This window comes from Molothrus aeneus, chromosome 7 (genome assembly GCF_037042795.1).
Source record: "Molothrus aeneus isolate 106 chromosome 7, BPBGC_Maene_1.0, whole genome shotgun sequence".
Taxonomy (NCBI): Eukaryota; Metazoa; Chordata; class Aves; order Passeriformes; family Icteridae; genus Molothrus; species Molothrus aeneus.
This window is the reverse complement of record NC_089652.1, coordinates 16,229,806-16,249,081: the sequence shown is the minus strand read 5'-3', so window position 1 is coordinate 16,249,081 and position 19,276 is coordinate 16,229,806. Positions and strand designations below refer to the sequence as shown.

Sequence of the window (19,276 nt, the reverse complement as noted above, 5' to 3'; positions counted from 1 at the left end):
ACTTTGTATGGAGATGTTGGCAGAGCAGTGAGAGGCAGTAGCTTCACCACCAGGGAGACTAGTTGCAGCTTGTAAATCCTAAGAATATGCCAGGAGTGGGTACTTTAAACATGTCTTCTGGTTTTGTAGTGGTGTTCTTGTTCCTGTACATTGCAGCCAGCCTTTCTTTCTGCGTCTACCAATATAGCATCACTTCACCTCTTTATCCATCTCATAAAATTGAAGTAAATGCACTCTGGAGCAGCTTTGTCTTCTGTCTTCATGCCTTCCCCTAAGCTCTGAAGGAGAGTGTGCTTTGCATAATATAATCCTCTGGTTTTATTCTCTTGTTTGATGTTAGACATGCCTGACTGGATAGTCAAAGGGATGATGTGCCAGTGCGCTCCTGGCTTTCTACTTCCTTTCCTTGATCTCCTGTCCAAATTTCCCACACTTGTAGTATGGTTTTCATATTTATTTTGTTCTGTTTGTGATTTAATTGCATTTTCTGTTTATAGTTTCAATTCAGCCTTTTGTTGATCTTTGGGTCACTGTTCTGCCCCTATAGGAATCGTGGCCATAGCACTTCATGCTCTGAGGACAGTGAATAGTCCATGCAGGGCTTCAGTGGCTCATAATGTGTTTATTTGTGGTTTATAGCACCTTTCTGTAGTTCTGTAGCTTAGGTGAGCTTCTCTAAGGAGGATTAGTGATGTAACCAGATACAGAACTTAGAACCATCTGTGTGGGTGTTTTTGGGAAATGTGGTTTGTTTTTACAATAAAGGAGGAATGTTTTACTTTTTTTGTCAGCAATGTTCATGATTAATAGATATTACCAACTACTTCTTAATCTGTTCTTAGGTATGGAGATTACTATGTCTGGAACAAAGTCACTACTTGTATACACAATATTCTTAGTGGAAGGAGATGGATAGAACACTACGGAGAGATAACTATCAGAAACACAAAAAGCAGTGTTTGTATTTGTAAACTCACTTTTGTCAAGGTAACATATGGATGTTAATATATATCTTATATTCATATAACTGTAATTTAAGGGTACATCAAACTGTTTCTTCACTCTTCCTGAAGTCTGTATTCCACATTTTATCTTTTATTCCTTTTATCAGTATTCATAAAATGTAAATTCTCAAATGAGAATGCAATGTCAATTAGTAAGATTCTGTTCCTCTGAACATTTGATGTCAGTGTGTTCCATTGCTGTATAGCTGTGTGCTGTACTGTTGCTGGTTTTTGATTAAAAATGAAATGTCAACATTTTTTTATAGTAACACAATGAAAACACAAAGTCACTGTACACTGCCATGCCATTTTGCTTCTCCTTCTACTAGAATTTTTCAGTCAATATTTTCTCTCTTTACATTATGTATTGCTGCTTAGGTTCATAGTACTGTAATATCCAGGCAAGGATCATATATAAAAATAGAAGTTTATATAGCTATCTTACTAGCAAGTATTTTCCCTAAAAATAAATTTGTCTTCACATTGCACAAAAGATATCGATACCATTTTAGTGTTAACAATGGGATGTTAACATAAATCTGAAATTTGTGTTTTGTTGGATAATCTAAGAATGGGCAACTGGCTCTTGGATAAAGGTGCAAGAGCTAAATGTGTCTAAGAAAAGCAAAACAGAGAAGAGAAACAGAAAGAAACAATGTGTAATAATGTAATGTCTTCCCTGCTGCTTACAGTAGTGTTCAGCACCCATGAAAGGATTCCTATACAAGTACAGGTATATTTAATACCTCCTCGTATAGGAAGAGGACTGTTAGAGGCAAAAGGTCATTTTTGCAGAATTGTGTGGGATTTGTGATTATGACTGAGAATGTTGTTCCCAGATGTGCAGTTAATTTAAATGCTTTTATGTCAAAACCACATTGCAAGTGTTTCTCCGTTTAATAAATCAGTTAGTGTTAGGACCATATGATTTTTAAATTTTGGTATTCTTAGTTCCAGGTGAGCTGTTCCAACACAGAATTTGGACAGTTGGCACCACAGCCAAGAGACATGCATTATGTGTATTGTTACAACGGGCTGTTGGAAAAGCAGTGTGAGCTAGTAATTCTTGGTTAAACTTGCAGGTGAACTACTGGAATTCCAATGTAAATGAGGTCCAGGGCGTTGTGATAGATCAAGAAGGGAAGGTGGTTCACCGTCTTTTTGGAAAGTGGCACGAAGGCCTCTACTGTGGGGTTGCACCTTCAGCCAAATGCATATGGAGGCCAGGTAAGAAGCTTGTAAAAAATTCTGGAAGGTGTGAAGCTGTTTTAGCCTACATTTTAAATACACAGAATAATACTAGAGAAGTTTAAATCCCTGGCTAGACAAACAGCAGTTTACATGGGTGTATAATAATGGTAAATGGAAATGTTCTTACAGGGCATAATCTTTAGCATCTCAGTCTGACTCCTGGTCAGATGTGCTGGGACCTTGGGGTCAACAGAAGAATAAAATTAAGAAAGAAATTGGGCATCTGGGGAGGCCTGTCTGCCTTTTGACAGAGAGCAGGGTAACTTTTTTGCATTCACCAAACGGGTTTATTGAGTTTTCAACTTCCTGCTTGCTTAGAGGCCTGAGGTTGAATTAGTCATCCTTTGCACCTGTATCTTTCATACATGCATTATCCAGGAATTATTTTTCTTATAATTTTGAATCCTACTTTGTATTTTTGGTATTTTGAACTGTACTTTGCACCCTGCTCTCTTCCTGACTGTCTGTTCTGACTCCTTGTAGTGGTGAATCAGGCTGTGAGTGTGTGCTAAGTTCCAAAATGAACTCTAATGATCAGTTAAGGTTAGGTTTTAGACAGACATTTGATAGACCCACTTTCTGGGGAACAGAAAACTGTTTTTAATTTGGAAAGCTTGAAAACATTAGTTTTTAAATAAAATGGGAGGAAGATCATAGAAGCGTTGAGTCTATTAACATGTAATTACAATCTCTGCAGGATAAGCAATTGATACTAATATTTAGTGAATTTTGTTTCTCTTACAGAATAGCTTTTGGTGCTTTTTAACTGTAAGAGTAAAATATATTAACTATTTTTCTGTTAAAAGTGTATAAATAAAGGAATCTCTTGCATATTTAGAGTAATAGCTTAAAAGCTTTTCTCTTTGTCTTATGTGTTCAGGCTCCATGCCAACCAATTATGAGCGTTATTACGGCTTCACAAGGTTTGCTATTGAGCTCAATGAATTAGATCCTTTACTGAAAGATCTTCTTCCTGCAACAGATGCACGATTCAGGCCAGATCAAAGGCAAGAATGCTTATTTATACATTTAATATTTGGTGGGCTCAAGGCTGAGTTTGGCTGAGTCTTGAATTCTGTCTGTATCTTCATTGCAGTCTGAATTAAGCTGTGGAGGATTCTGCTAGTAGAGAAGATAGTCAGTATTGCACTCAAATTTCTGCTTAACCCAGCTGAGGGAAATTAGAAAGCTTCCTGTTGATGCTATAGAGCTGTAGTGCAACCTTGGGACAGATTGCTCATGACAAACTGGAAAACAGGCTCTGAAATGCTGTGCACTTCTGCTATGGATGGAATCAGCACTAATTCCCTCCGAATTCTCAGTTCATAGTCCTTCAGTGTGATATGCTGAAGTTGCTGAACAAAGCCTGTGCCTTAGGCTGTAGGTCAGGTACACATAGCTGGGGAGTGACATCTCAGGCTGGATCTGAAAGTACAACACTGACAACACACTTGGCTTCTGCTTGTCTTTTGTGATGATGGGTGCTGGAAAATCCCTTGGACTAGACACTGTGTGATTGCTATACAGCCTGCTGTTATTCCTACAGGCTTCTGGAGGAAGGAAATATAGAAGCAGCAGCATCTGAGAAACAAAGAATAGAGGAACTCCAGAGAGCTCGGAGGCGGTACATGGAAGAAAACGGCATTGAATATGTACCCAAGTTTTTTAAGTGAGTCTTTTCATTTGAGTAGTAAGTCTCTGTTTTCCAGCTTGTAACTGGATGAAGTACTACAAGAATTACCACCAACACAGACTGAGAATCATGAAAGTTTTAAGAAAGATATCTGACACCTGCTTCTCTGAAGCAGTTTTTACACAGTTAAGATTCATAATTGAATGATCATTTTCTCATAATGAGCCTCAGCTATATAAGCCTTCCTACTGAAGTGGAATTAGAAGTATAATATTAGAATCTAAGATTTAACTAGGGGCATTTTAAAGTCATTGCCTAGACAAGTAATACCATGTGACATGAACAGCAACATCATACATATATATATATCTACAAGATGTAGATAAATATAAATCTATATGTATACACTTAAAATACATTCATTTTTGAATGAAGTGTTTTTGTTGGCTGTTTTTTAATTAAGCATTTTTCTGAAACAAGGAATAGTCATGCCAAGTAGCCTCATGTCTAACATGGGGAATCAAAAGTGAAAAGACTGAATGTGCTCGATCCAGTTGTAGCATAATATAAGCAAAATGCAGGGACAAAAAAATAAATGGTTAAAGGCTTACATTCTGTAAGCTGTATCTGTTGGATAATACCTTTCACATAATCAGAATCTGTAGTGAGCAAAGGGGTTTTAGGTGGCTCTTAGACCTGCACTTACAGAACAAACAACGGATTTTCAGTCTCAGATGTCTTCTCTGTCTTCCGCTTTTGATATAGGTAAAGGTTGATTTTTGTTTTTAAATTTCTGACTGTTGTCTCCTTTAGAAATATGAAATTTGATTTAATATTGGGTTAGGTCAGAGAAGTGTGGAATTTGATTTTATATTTCATAAGAACAATATTTTTTGTCTCTTTATCTCTTTTTTTCCCCTTTCTACAGAAAAGTAATTGACGCTAATCAAAGAGAAGCCTGGGTTACCAATGAAACCTACTGGGAACTGCGAAAGGATCCTGGCTTTAGTAAAGTAGACATTCCTGTACTCTGGTGAACTGAGAATGTAGACCTAGTAAACATATCACTCTGAAGAAAAAAAATAACTATGCACAATATGTTTCTTATAGCTAAGCGTGGTTTGTGGGTCTACGGAAAAACCATATCATATGCATTTATATTCATCTTTATAATGGACTTTTGGAAGTGCATTAGACCAGGCCCCTGACCACTTCTGGATCTTTCTAATTTTGCAGCAGCCATCAAAACTAAAAAATAAAAAAAAAGAAAAAAAAGGAAACAGAAACCTTTTGAAGTTTCATACGCTGAAAATTCAGAAATAAAGAAGCAGATGAAGTGTCCAAAGTCACTCGGAAGAGGTGGTAAGCGCAAAACTGCAACCGGTGCTTTAAACAGACATTAAGAGTAATACAATTTAAAGTAAAAAAAAAAAAAAAAAAGAAAAAATAGAAAAAAGTTCCATTTTGTTTCAACTATTTTTGTTAAAAACTCTTGGGTCACAACACTGTCATTTCTGGCTTCAGGTTAGTCCTTTGGTGTGATATGCTTGGACTGGCCTTTGTCAAAAAGATGCTTTTCTGGAAGCTGTTCCCATTCATATGCCATTGTTCATGCCTTAACAAAATATGAAGATGTACATTAAGTAATTTTAAAATATCTATGCTTAGGCTTGTGTGAAGGGCAGATTTTTAAAGCTCTAGAATTTTATCACACTATAAATACTGGAAGACCTGCTTTATTTGAAATCAAAAGATAAGCAAACATCCAACTGCATTTCAGAGGTATGAGACCTAGTGCACATGCTTTAGCTTTGGGATGCTGACTGTATAATCAGACTGAAAAGAAACTGCTAGCTGGTTGAATTTCAGTTTTGGTAAATGCATATGAGTTGCTAGTCAGAAAGTTCATATTCTAAAGGACTGATGCTGAGATGCAGTCATCACATTTAGTACTTCCTGGACATAGATCTCTCAGTGAATCTCATTTTCCCCTAACTGTTTATACAATTAGAAATCCCTGAAGCTTTGCAACAGTGTTAAAAGCACAGAAGGATTTAATGTGAAGGTCTCTGGCTTCTCTCCAGAAGCTGGATAGTACTGTAAATGCAACTGTTTTCTGCCACACACTGTGTTTATTTTCTTGGCTCTGTTTTTTCCCCATCCACTTTGCTTATCTAAAATTATGTTGGAGAGTATGGCAGAGGCTCCCATGTGTTATAGCTAACAACTTCTACTTGTGTTGCCAAAACAGCTCTTGTGCAAAATATACTTTACATTTTTTCATAAAATGGTTCTATATTTTTTTGATTTTAAAAAGTCTCTTATGTGTTGCTAAGCCTCAGTTAATATAAGTGGGAGAAGACTTGGCACTTTCTATTTGAAAATCTCTGAAACATTAAACAATAGGAGGGAAGATCTTAATAAAAGAAACAAACAGTAATTTGTTAGATAAGAGCTACATTCCATATGGTATGATCTAGTCTTCCATTTGTGCATGTGTTACACATCCCACCACTGGTGATGGGTTAGATTTCATGCACAGACTCTGTATTCCTTTCTGCACATACATAACATATGATTTTTCTATTTGAGATTCCAGTCCTGAGACCAAAAATAAAATTACTAGATAGGTATTTGATCTGCCAGCAGAGCTGCTTGAACAGTTGTCAGTGCATTACCACACACCCCCAGCTCTCAGCCTGCTTCTTCCTTTTTCCGAGTCAGGTCCCCATACAACTGAGATTACTTTGGTGATTTAAGATAAATTTAGACCTCCCTGTTGTTGGTATAGCAAAGTAACTAGCAGGGCAACTAGCTGTTAATCAGTTCCAATTTCTTCACACATTTCTGTTATCAGAAAGAACTATGAAAACCTACAGAAAATATTAAGTAGACTTTTTATGAATTGAGACTGCACGTGAATTTTTTATAAAAATTTGGTATAAAAATCCCTATGTAGATTAATGGGATTTCTTCCAAAGAAAATTTTAAGTTATTCAAAGAATGTTATCTTTCTCTTTCCTAGTTGAACCTAGTCTGATTTATTCTTTAGTTCTGCAATTGTTATTATAAGAAAATGAAAATATATCAAAAGTTGGTTTTTTAAATAATATTTAGTTAAGGTCATCCTGCTTGCTTTAACAATATTACATTAGGAATCAAATTGGCACATTGTGTGTAAAATAGCAATTAATTATTCTATGTAGTTTTCTTTAAAGCCAACTCTATTAAACATTTGCCCATCCTTTGCTCCAGTCCTTGTGTGCAGTTCACCGTGATATGAGGAAGTATTATTTGTGTATGACTGCAAGCACATCTGAGGACAGAACTGCATGTCCTCAAATCTTTAATTTAAATACAGAAAGAAGGTCTTGAGTTTTACAAGCATTCTGGCAGTGCTCTGTGAATGCCATTATTTGCAATGCAAACTGAAACTTGGTGGACATTAAAATGCTATCATTGAATTGTTTTTTACAATTGTTCATTTGACATTCATTGAAAGAAAAATAATGCTAACATTTCTAAATTCTAGAACATCTGTGAAATGCTAAATATTTCTATTGAAGGCACTTTCTAAGCCAAGTGGATGTTAAATTAGTTGCTTAGTAAGTAGAAAAGACACAAAATACGAAAAGATAGAAAAGATACTGCAACACGAAGTATTTGCAGTCTATATCAGAAATGAAAAAGTTCAAGCAGATGTACCATGGAGCAGTTTCTCATAGTGCAGAATTCTCTGTATTCTGTGTAAAATCTGTTATTGCATTTTTCCTCTAACATTGGCAGACATCATGGAATATTTTGTTCTAAGGTGGATAGGTATGAGGGCTTCTATCCAAATTATAATTTTTAGTCAACCTGTGACATTTTACAGCATTGAGTGAGAGGGCATGGTGAGTTTTCCCCATCCCCTGCCCGTGTAGTGCAGAATTGAGTATCCCATGCTGCAAGGAGAGTGCACCACTGGCTGTTCTGCAGCCTGGCATTTTGTGTAAATGCTGTCTGGTTTTTGGCAGGGCTGCTGCTCAGACATCTCTTCCCGGCATGTGGGATTTTTCTGCTCCAGGAGCAGAACTTTTCATTTCTACTGAACCTTGTGAAGTGTTTCCTGGCCCAGTCCTCAAGTTGAGCAGTGTCCTTCTAGCTGAAGCTTTGCCATCTGGCATGCCATCTCATCCTCCTACTTTGATGTCATCTGTGAACAGTTATCATGTGTCACCATGTCCTTGTCCAGGTCACTGGTGAGATGTTGATTGTCATGGCCACAGAACTGACCCCTGCAGGGCTGTCCTCACTGCTGGCTGCCAGCAGGGCAGAAACCATTGATCACTGAGTGCCCTTCCAGCCTGGGATTCAAGCAGTTTTCAGCCCCACTCACTCCATCCAGGCAGTATTTCCTTTTGGAAGGCATGAAAAACACTATCCAACTCAGTAGATTTAATTGCTATATGCTTGCTAAATGTTGAAAATTAGTATATATCATTGACACATAAAACTTTTAATGCAATTCAAGAAGTTCTTTCGCTTCAAAGACATATGCTTTTCTCCTGTGTTTTCTCAAAACACTTATTTCTGTATAAAAATACACAATACTTATGCTTTAGTTTCACAATAATGATCTGTACTTTCTATTAATATTTTAAAAGTGTACCTTAATTTCTTCCTTGTTCTGATACTTTGGATATGATAAGGTAATAGTAGCTATTTTCATCAAATGCAAAGTCTTACAAAGATTTAAATAGCTTCATTCATTTTTTCAAGTATTACCAAGATGGCAGAATTTTGGCATATTAGAAATTTTTATCTCACAGGAAAAGATGATTTGAGTTGATTTTCATGAAGTATCACTGTGATTAAAAAGTCATCTAGGCACCCAGTTTTGGACAGATGTAAGTTGCATGAAATAAACTTTTTTTGTATTTGGCTTTAAAACTGCAATTTCCATTATAATAGCATTTTCATCATACAAACAATGTTACCCTTTTTTTTTCTCCTTTTGAACTTCTGACTCTGAATAAGCCTGTATGGCACCTGTGGGGTTTATGTGAGTAGCACATGCCAGGCATTTGTCAAGTACTGCAGTATGTAAACATGGCACAGTGTTTAAAGATATTATCCTTAATTCCCTACTGAGCACTGTCAGTGCTTTATGGCAGCAAACTACACAAACCTTAAGGCAAACTAGGAGGCAGCTCTGGTCCTCCCCATGGGCAACTGTGAGCACCTTGCATCTGGGCCATGTCCTCTGTTCCCCATGAGGGAATGGGATTTTCTCACCTCTCACCAGTGGAGCCCAGCACAATTGCAGTCTTACACTGAGCTTCTCCTCAAAAAATCAGAATTTTTAGGATTGCCCTGGAGGAGAGGTTCACTTGCAATTGCACAATAACCAGGAGGGCTGAATGTATCCATTCTCTGTATTGCAAAACTTGCTCTCACTAGTAAGGGGAATGTTTGTGTGCTCTCCTTGTTTTACTGGATTTTAGACATTTTCTGGTGCAACAATAAACAATAGCTATTTTACACATGTTGGCAGCAGTTGTAATCTGAGGAATGAACATTTTTAGATGCCATTAGTAATAATGGAGCTGCATAATTAAAGCGAAGGAGAGGTTTTCAGATTAAATCCATCTGAAAGTGTATTTGTACTCATATGCTAAAATGTTAGGAGGGGTTAAGCTAGAGAGTTTTGCCCACCTGGGGGAATAAGATTAATATTGACAAAAGTGTATCAGAAACACTGGAATGGCCTCACTGGTAACCTTGTGTAATGCACAGACCCATGAGAAAGCTCAGAAAATTTGCTATGTCATAAGCACTTACCTTGGCAGCTGCTAGGGCTGGAAAACACTTCCTTGTTCTTTCTTTCTGTCTGTCATTAAGTAACAGTCATCAAAACTGTGTAAAACGTAAATTTACACTTCAGTGCACGTATTGATATTTTCAAGGTATATTTAGTATAAAAAGTAGTATAATTTTCTACTTCAGCATTCCTGGTTACTTTTATGCTAATTTGAATATCAGTCAGTATTTTTGTGAAGAAGGCATAGGGTTTTTTTTTTCATTTTCCTCTCTTTTTTTTTTTAATGGAAGAATCTAGACTGTGTTAATAAAGGTATAATTATTCCTGGTGAGAGTATCTCCAAAAGCTCCATTACAACAGTGACTGACACCCAGGAGAATGCTGCAAATCTGAGTAAGGTCAGAGAAATTGCACATTTACAGCAATTTATCTTATTTTTGTATTATATATTGTAAGGAATCTACTTACAAAAGCAAACACATTATTTACTTTTAAACTAGGGTATGTAAAACCTTTATTTATTTGCTTTAGTAGAAATGATATATTTCTTTCATTAAACTGAAAAGTATCTTTATAAAAGGATTTTTATACAGGTCTTGCAAGTTTAAAAAGTAATATTGATGTACTTGTGTTTTATATACCAGCCTCCTATTTTGTCAAATTTTGTGGTACTACAAACTCACCATCTCTAATTAAAAAAAAAAAAAATTAACTTTCCTTGCAATCTTTGTCAAACCTCGGAAAAGAAAGGCAAGGGAGAGACAGCAATGCAGAATGGTGAAACTTGTCACAGGAGCTCTCTCAGTGTGAGATGTAACAAAGGAGAAAGTTTTCTAACTTGTAGGAATTAAACTGTCAGCAGAGCTGCTGAATTTGTTTTAGGCTGGTTATCTTAATACTATTTTTCTTTCCACTGATCCATGACAGCATGAAAAAAGGGAAGATTAGAGACATTTGCTCAGAATTAATGCTGAAGGTGAAGGGAAGTTTTTATTCCTTTCATAAATAAAAAATTACTGTAGCCAGCATTTGGCTGAAGATGTCTTGGTAACTTGGACAAGAAAGAGAGTTACATAGTCTGAATATATAATCAGCAGTGTGTAATATGTTCTTGCTGACCTGTGAATAACTCATTGAAGTATGGTAAAGCTACTTATTGGTACTCCTGAGCAATGACTGAGCGATGACTCAGATGTCTCCTGTGAAACACTAAAATGTATTTTCATATTGACTGCTACTTTTAGTGGTCTGCATTAGTGAAAGAGCATAAAGAGCATATCTTACTCTAGTGTATAATGTTGCTGGCCCGGAACATTAGGCATGCAAAATGGGAAGAGGTGAGGAAATTCCTTCAGAAACTCAGCAATGGGTAAATTCTCTGAGAATCAAAATGATATTCTTCTCTACAAGAGCAGAACACAAAAAAAAAAAAAAAAAGGCAAATATTCAAGTAGAACTGTTCTTCACTGAGCTGCTTGCTTCTGGTGCCAGTCAGTGTAGCTACACATGAAACCTCTTGTTCTGAAATTGCATCTCTTTTTAGGATTGTGCTTGTGTCCCAAGGGTTGCTTTGTCATGTCCACCAAGAATAATCAGTGCTTGAGTCAGGACTGCAAACTCAGATTTCTTGTTTAGTAGTCCTGTGCTGAACACTCTCTCTTTCTTTGTTAAGGTCACTTGATCAAGGAATATTATAGGAACATTAACATAGCAAATACAAGATTAATCCTCAGTATTTTCCAGGGAAAGGAAAATTCAGGATAGCTTCTTTAACTATGTGGAAGAAATACAGATTATATCTTTTATTATCCTTGTGTTTGCTTAATATTTTATAAAATATTTTGTGATTGGATCACAATAAATATACTAAAATTACTTTATCCCCTATTTTGAAGTTGACATTGAAAATTGTCATTCCAATTTGAGGTTAGAAAACAAGTCTATTTAGTTTTTAAAATAAGTGCTACTTGTATTCTTTAGTAGTTGAGATACAAACTGAGATCACAATAAATTTTCTTTTCTGCTGAGTCTCACAGAAGACCTGACTGAGCAGAAAAATAAATGCCAATGAGTGAATTTTGGTATGCAGGCAAACATGCAAACTTCTACCTTAGTAAGCTTTATCTCTAATTAGCAAAAATACTGCTCTTGTTCCTTTTTAATAATTTCTAGACTACTTACTTTCAAACATTTTTTCCACACTAAGAATTAATCCAGTGGAGTTTGATTTTTACAAAGTAAACCGTGTTTGAAATTTGCAGACATGAAGGTTGGTGTTCATGTCATGCTAAATGTCCGCTTCTAAGGATGGACCACTAAAATTTCACTCTCAGGCCAAAAATATATATCAGTGGGCTTTTCCAGTGGGATTCTTCTTTGTATATGGATTTGTGTCTATGTCATTTACTGTAAAATAAGTAAGAAGTCAGGCTGCCAGCATTTGATGTCTGAAATATTTTTCTTCCCCAGAATTGCATAGCAAACTACCTGTTCTTTATCTGTTACTGCTAGATGGTCTGTATACTTTATTTAGCATCTGAAAAGCCATCATAAAATGAAACTACTGTGGTATCAAGAAAGATTATTATAATAGTTCTGTACTACTGTGATAGTTCTGTTTGTATATTTTATTTGTTGCAACCAGTAGCAAGACTCTTCCCTGGGTCTCCATCTACTTTTCTTCATATAATTAACTGGTGATTTATAATTTCTCAGTATTTCAACAGCAAAGAATTCTGTATTTTCTGTCACTTTTGCACAAAGCTAATATAAATTGGGAATAATGTCACACTTTTCTGGTGTGATTAGATCCCATGTGCACATGTATGAAATGTTGTAATGTTAGTATTTTTACCTTGCTCATATTCTGAGAATGGCATTAGAAGGGTAAGGTTTAGATTAGTTATTATTAAGCTCAGTACTGCCTTACTAAGCTTTGCTTTTAAAAACCTTTCAGGTGATAGGTTACCCTGTGCAAATTCTTTAGCAGGCCAAAATGTCAGAACCTAAAGAGCTGAAAGAACATTCTTTGCTGATTGCCAGTATCTATGTGGTCATTCTGAAAAAAAACCAAGCAAAACATACCATATCTGTTGATTCCTTGTGCACATCTTTGGGTAGCTTACCTGTAAAAGGAGATCCTCAGAGTCTTTCTACTGTGAATATGCTATTGTGTCAGGTACAAAGGCAAGCAGAAACTTGCTTTGTGGTTTTTAAGATTATTTAAAGGCAAAAGTTGCTTTTTAGAAGTATACAGAGCCAGTGCTACTTTGGAGTAGTGGGTAGATAGTGTCTGTTTTAAAGGGAAGTAACAGACTGTAGTGAGAAAGGGTCTGAGTTCTTAGATGCACCAGATAAATTTTTTTCTGTTGAGAAGAAATTTACTTAAGGGAAAGAAGGGCAGTGAGAAGCATTTATGTACCTATCTACCCAAATGTAGCAGAATGTATTGGTTTTGGACTACTGCAGCACTAAATCTCACATGCAGCACTCCCAATTTTATACTCAAAAGTTTGCTGTGGACTTCCATAATGAGATGACAAAGAATAGGATACTGGAAAAAGAAAAATCAGTACCATAATTTAAATAACTCTAAGTAATAGAAAACTAATTTGCAGATATTTGTAGTGAAAATTATATAACCTACTTATAGTATAGCAATTTTTAAAAGCATAATTTTGGTCCTTTCTAGTACATTCAGTAATTTAACATTAAAAAAAGATTGTTAATTGTTCTTGATTGATTTCCTGCAAATGTATTCATCTGTTCTTGACTGTTTACACATTGGAGAAGTCTTCATGATGATTCTTTACATCTTATTAATTCTGATTCCCAATGTGAGCCGATTATGCCTGTAAAAGCAATTTTATTGCTTATGATTTGTAAACATCAGGAGCTGAGGAGCAATACAGAAAGGATATAATTTGTGTATTCTAAATCCATAGACTTTTATTTCACTGCAGGAGTTAATCAGCAATGCACATCAGATTTTTTCCCTGCTCCATCTGCTTGGACTCTGACAGGCATCGATGTGTACTTAGCATTAACACTGCAAACAGTTCTCATTCACAACAGTTTAAAAGATGAAGATGCTTAAGTTCAAATAAAAACACTCTACACTGACATTCCTAAGAAAACAATGTACTGGCTTACCTGGTTAGCCCAGGTTTTGTAGCACTTGATTTCTAATTCCTACGTGCTTAACCAAATGAGGACCCATGCAGAGGCTGAGCTGCTGTTGGTACTCCGTTCCCCTTGAACCCAGTGAGCATCCAGGTGAGTGGATGATCTAGCTGCCCAATTCTATTTCAGCTGTAGGCCTAATGTGCAGTCAAGCCTAGGGATTCAACTAGTTGCCCTTAAGCTTAATTTTGAACATGTGTGCCATGTTGTGGAAGATAAAATGTGTGAAATACAGTTGGTTTGACTGCTTGCCACTCCAAGCAATATATTTGACTTTCCTCTTGCATTTTGGAATCTTATTCTGGAGCTTGTAGTTTTTAAAAACAAGTTAACTTAATGTCTCTGCAAAGCTCAATTAGATATGACATTTGGAATAAAGAACAGTACATTAAAACAATAACAATTCATCATATTATGTCTCATTCTGGCAAGCTTAATTGTAAGAATATTTGCAATCCCTGTTCCTGTTTCCCTATGCTTTCCCCAGGATGGTGCCAGCCCAGAGCTGGGAGTTGCTAGTACAGTATGCCAGTGAAAAAAAGGAGTCTAATCTTTCTGATTTGTGGAGCAGGGGGTGGCAGACAAAGAGCACGCTCTTAATCTTAGCCCAGAGAAGGATGAATGTGAGAAAGTACCTCTCTCCGTCTAGGCTTCAGCACGTACATAGAATTGCTTTCTTTTGGTATTTTGAGTTCTCTGGCTACTTCTGAGATTAAACCTAGCCCAGAAAAGAGCAGTAATAAAACAGTTTTAAGTTTCCATGTAATGCAGCTGCAACACTTATTCTGTGTCCTTGCACTCATCAGTTGGTTTTGAACGTACTGTTGTAGTAATCCAGAGGGCAGATGGGGCCTCACACTGACTACCTCTCATGCAATAAAACCCAGGCTCATTCAGTAGTTAATATTGATTACAGCTGAGCATCCTTTGGCCACATCATTCAGGGAGGTGGTAGTGGGGGGAAGAGTAAACAAGAAACAATAACAAAGACTTTATTCCAGTGATGTATGTGGTATACACGATACCCATAATACCAACTCCAACTGAAGGAGGTCCTACAGCTTCTGGTAGGAAATAAAAAGTGAATTTGGCTACGCTATAGTTTTTGTTGTGCTCTAAAATGTAACAAAAGAAGTCATCTGTTTCCTTCAGGCTAAGTCAGATTTCCCAGGATATTGTGTCCAAAACATACACGCAATTCTAATTTTTGAGGAAACATGACGCTCTTTTTACCTGTTGCAATGTAATTGGATAATGCATGTACAAATGACTTGTGTAGCCTGCCAATGAATGTTGCTAATGCCTTACCAAAAAAAAAAAAATAAAGCATATTTTTTGTATTTTTTTTTTCCTCAGAGGCAAATCCAAACAATGCTAGATTTGGGAAACTGTTTACTGAAAAGCATTTTCTAATAGATCTCTGAAGAAGTGCAATTGTATAATTACTATTGTTCAGTGCATACAGTACATTGTCTCCATCACTCTGTACACTGCTGCTATTAGTGCTTGTTCTAATAAATCTCAATGTACACTGTTTAAACTGCTGTCATCTGTGTTCTGATTTATTAATATAAGAAACACTTGAGGCAATGGTTCTTGAATAAAGTATTTGTAACTAGTTAGATCAATTGATTATTAATCATAAAATTCAAAATCAATCTGTAAAATATATATTAAGAAGAGGTGGTTGATAGTGGTAGCAAAAGCACTGAAATGGTGGCTTTTCCTTTCTAGCCTTTTTTCACTGCAGGAATATTTTTATAAAATTTTTTTCCATGTGATTCTCTGTGCAGTTTCTTTACATCTGTCAGGAACTACCAAATGCAGTCTCTAAGAATGTAATTTTCTTTTTGGCATTTCCTAGTTATATCTTCATATTGCAGCTGATAAGAGCCTTTTTCTTCTTTTTTTTTCACTTCAGTTTTTTCTTTGTGGTTAAAGAGAGCTTGCAGTATGCTTCTCAAGTTTTGAGAGAGGGTGTAGAAAAAATTGTTCTGATGTTCTCTAATAGATCTGAAAAAAGTGGAAATGAAAGAAAAAAAAAATTACTTGACACCCACCCTGTCTGGCCTCTTGGAAAAATAACACTATGTGGGATTTTGAGGTTTTTCCATTATGTGTTCTTGTCAGCTGTTCAGCCCTCAAAATGAAAGCATAATGAAAAATAAGAATTTGGTTGGGAGGAGAAATTAAGGTTTTTGTTATTTCTTGGCATTGTAGAAAGAACAAGTGTTCAAACAGTCTGGAATGCTGCCTGAATGGAAGCAATTGCAAAGGAAGGGAAAAGGCTTTTTTCATGAATGGCAGCGCTTTCTGTCTCGTGTCAAAGTACACATCTTGTCCAAACCCGTGCTCTGTGGGAAGGGCCTGCTAGGAGCTTTTTCCCTGTTAAACCATTCCACAAGGGAAACTCAGCTCTGCTTTCACCTTTGTCCAGTAGGGATCTGTCCTTCAGCTCTGAATGTTTGGATGGCTGTGACTCTGCAGAATTACTGTGCATGAGTGAAGTGTGAAAGGTTTTATGTCATTACTTAAATGGTAAAAAAATCAACAGAGCAAACCTTTGGGAATAGAGCACCAGAGGCCTGAGAGGCAGCACAAGCAACCTGACACCTAATTTAGCATCAAAACTATAACTTCAGGTATGAAAGCAAATTACATGTTTAGATTTAATCGAAGCAGGAGACAGGTGATGCTTCTTCATAGCCACAAACATGTAGGCGCTGTGGTGTGGTGAAGTGAGACAGTGTGGGAAGCTATTGACAGGATTTCATCCTGACTCAGCTAAAGGAGTTGCCCACAGAAAGCTGTTCCAAGTTCCACTGCTGGTACAAAAATCTGTTCTGATATGATGATACATTGCATTTTTGCACAGCAACATATCAGTCTGCGTGGTTCTTCAAGTGCTCATGATCTTACTAAATATTTAAGTTGGTCTGAATGTTAAAAAAACACTGCACTTCAATATGGAAAATTATTTTTCAGGTAAGTAATTATTACTAAGTCAGGTTAAAAGAAACTAAACTAAGATATCATTCAAACCCACAGTACCAGGTGCTAGCTGAGAAGGGACTCTATTTTGATTGAGTAATGAGTCTAATTTTACTCAAGGGCAGCAAATAAAATGTCTTCTATTTGGACTGTAATTTTTTTTTTCTGAGAGCTATGTCTAAGGTTTAACTTAGAGTAGATAAAGAGACAGGTTAGGTTGTATATTCCATATCTAAATCCCAAGTGCATATTAATAGTAGTATATTAAAAAAAATAAGAAAAAAATGGTATGCATAAATTCATGTTACAGACACGAATCTGTTGTGAAGACGCTTTGTGCCTGTGATGAGACTACATTAGATTATATGTGTATTTACAAGTATAAGTTCCAAAGCAAAACCAAATATTTAGTTGCTTTTCTCACTGACGAGAGTCTGGCTACATTTCCTTTGATAAAGAAAAGAAACTAATTACTAGCTCAAATTTCACAACCACCCTAGGCTTCTTGAGCAGGTTTTTTGACAAGTCAGTGGAGGAAAAAATTATAATTAAACATTCTCAAAAGGTTACTTGTTGGACTGTAGGTGGACTGTAAATTCTGGTAAGTATGTTGGGTTATTTCTTTCAACTGATAAAATTTAAGGTGTTAATTGTCTTTTAAGTTCTTCTTTAAGTAAGTTATTTCTGAGGGCCTTGCATTACTTCTAGCAGTCAAAGCAATTCAAGGGCAGAAAAGCACATCCATTCTTCAGTTCTAGTTCAAGAGCTGCCTTCACTTAAATCAGCTGACCTAGAATAACAGTATCAGGCTACTTTTCTTGTTTGGTGACAAGAATTTTTTATGTCACCTGTCTGTTAAAATGTTTAGTTTATGCTCTAATTTATTAATCTATGCCTACAGGCGTGTGGAAAAAATGAATTAGGAAACTAGATGAAGATATATTCTTTTCTTGAAAGCATGAAAAGGAACCGGCTGAATAAACATAGAGGTGATTATGAAAGAGGATGCTGAATTCTCGCATGCCCTACAAACACTGATTTAATTTTGTCTGTTTATAAATACTCTGTATCCAAAGATCTGAGAGTGCTTTGTAATAGTAATAATCAGCTCTTGCAGTATCCTTCCCTGAGAAGTGACACATTAGCACAGCCACATGCAGTAGGTTTCATAGAGGTTAATTGCCCAGTATCACGGAACAGCTGGTGTCAATGCCAAAAATAAAAGCAGTCCTGATGCTTAGTTTGAAACATAAGGAGAAGCAGCAAGGAACAAGATGTCTATGGCTGAGGGAAGTTTTATATAGATGTAACTGTACCAGCACCCATCAGACAGCTTAGCATGGACAATGTGAGTTATAACATAGCAGACAAATCCTTTGTTTTGTAACTTTTCTTCAGATATAGTGGCACAGCAGCATCTACAGTTCTACATCCTCATACAGGTGAATTGGCAAGTCCACAAAGCTGTCCTCTCACCCACTGACAGATGCTGCTTAAAAAAGATTTAGCCATTTGGGCAGCACCCTTCAAAGGAAAGGAAGTATTAAACAGTTAACTTTAGATCACACTGGCTTGGTTTTTTTTCCAGATTTTTCTTCACAAGCTAATAATGCTACATGATGAAAGCAGCTTTGTTGCATACAGTAATGTTTACGTAACAATTGAAAGCTGGAAGATGAAGAGAGAAAAGAAATCTTAAGTGTTAACTGACTGGATAAACTGAGCTGGTATTGAAAAGATTAAACCCAAAATTTGCACCATATTATGCTGGTAATTTGTTTAATATCTTCTTAATGAGCAAAAAGATGCTGTCAGTTGCCAGGCTGAGAGCTGAAAGATGTGCCTTCTTCTCACAGGTGGTAAGTGTAAATACAAGCATACTTCCTCAGCATATCTGTCCCTGGAGGACTACTTTGCATTCCTTTTTAGTAAAAGCTTCACAGTTAACACATCCATCTCTCCTTTGAAAATATTGCCGTTCATACTGGGGCAATTACAAAGAAGAAAAAGCTGGGATATTTCATGCACTCTAAAGATGGACACATGAAACATCGATTAAGTAATCTGTATGTCCGTGAACAAAGGTCTGGAACCTGAAAGGTGAGTCTGTGGAAGAGCATATAAAACAATCACCAGAATTTGTACTCCAGGAGCTCTGAAGTTATGTAAGCCATGGTATTAGACTGGCTGGTTTTGCTCATACATGAGAATTTCTAGACAATGCCACTTCAAAAAAAAAAAAAAAAAAAACAAACCAAAAAAACAACCAAAAAAGAAATCAAGTGCTGTTAAACCCACTCAAGTTGTTGGAAAAACCCAAAAAGTGTGTATGTAATTAGAACCATATTTTACCCCATAAAATGTTATGTTTGTTACCTCCTGAAATATAACAGTGTCTGTATTGCTCAGATC

The 19,276-nt window shown here is 36.3% G+C and overlaps 1 protein-coding gene across 3 annotated transcripts in view; it reads left to right on the top strand.

The window, feature by feature from the left end:
- Positions 1-15,413, top strand: part of OSBPL6 (oxysterol binding protein like 6) — a 97,179-nt gene extending 81,766 nt beyond the window's left edge. For all 3 annotated transcript variants that reach the window (XM_066553917.1, XM_066553916.1, XM_066553915.1), the window contains 5 exons: positions 843-987; positions 2,087-2,231; positions 3,136-3,262; positions 3,802-3,924; positions 4,817-15,413. In XM_066553917.1, coding sequence (XP_066410014.1) covers positions 843-987; positions 2,087-2,231; positions 3,136-3,262; positions 3,802-3,924; positions 4,817-4,925 — 649 coding nt within the window. In that variant the 3' untranslated portion in view covers positions 4,926-15,413. The remainder of the gene's footprint in view (positions 1-842; positions 988-2,086; positions 2,232-3,135; positions 3,263-3,801; positions 3,925-4,816) is intronic.
- Positions 15,414-19,276: the final 3,863 nt, after the last annotated feature.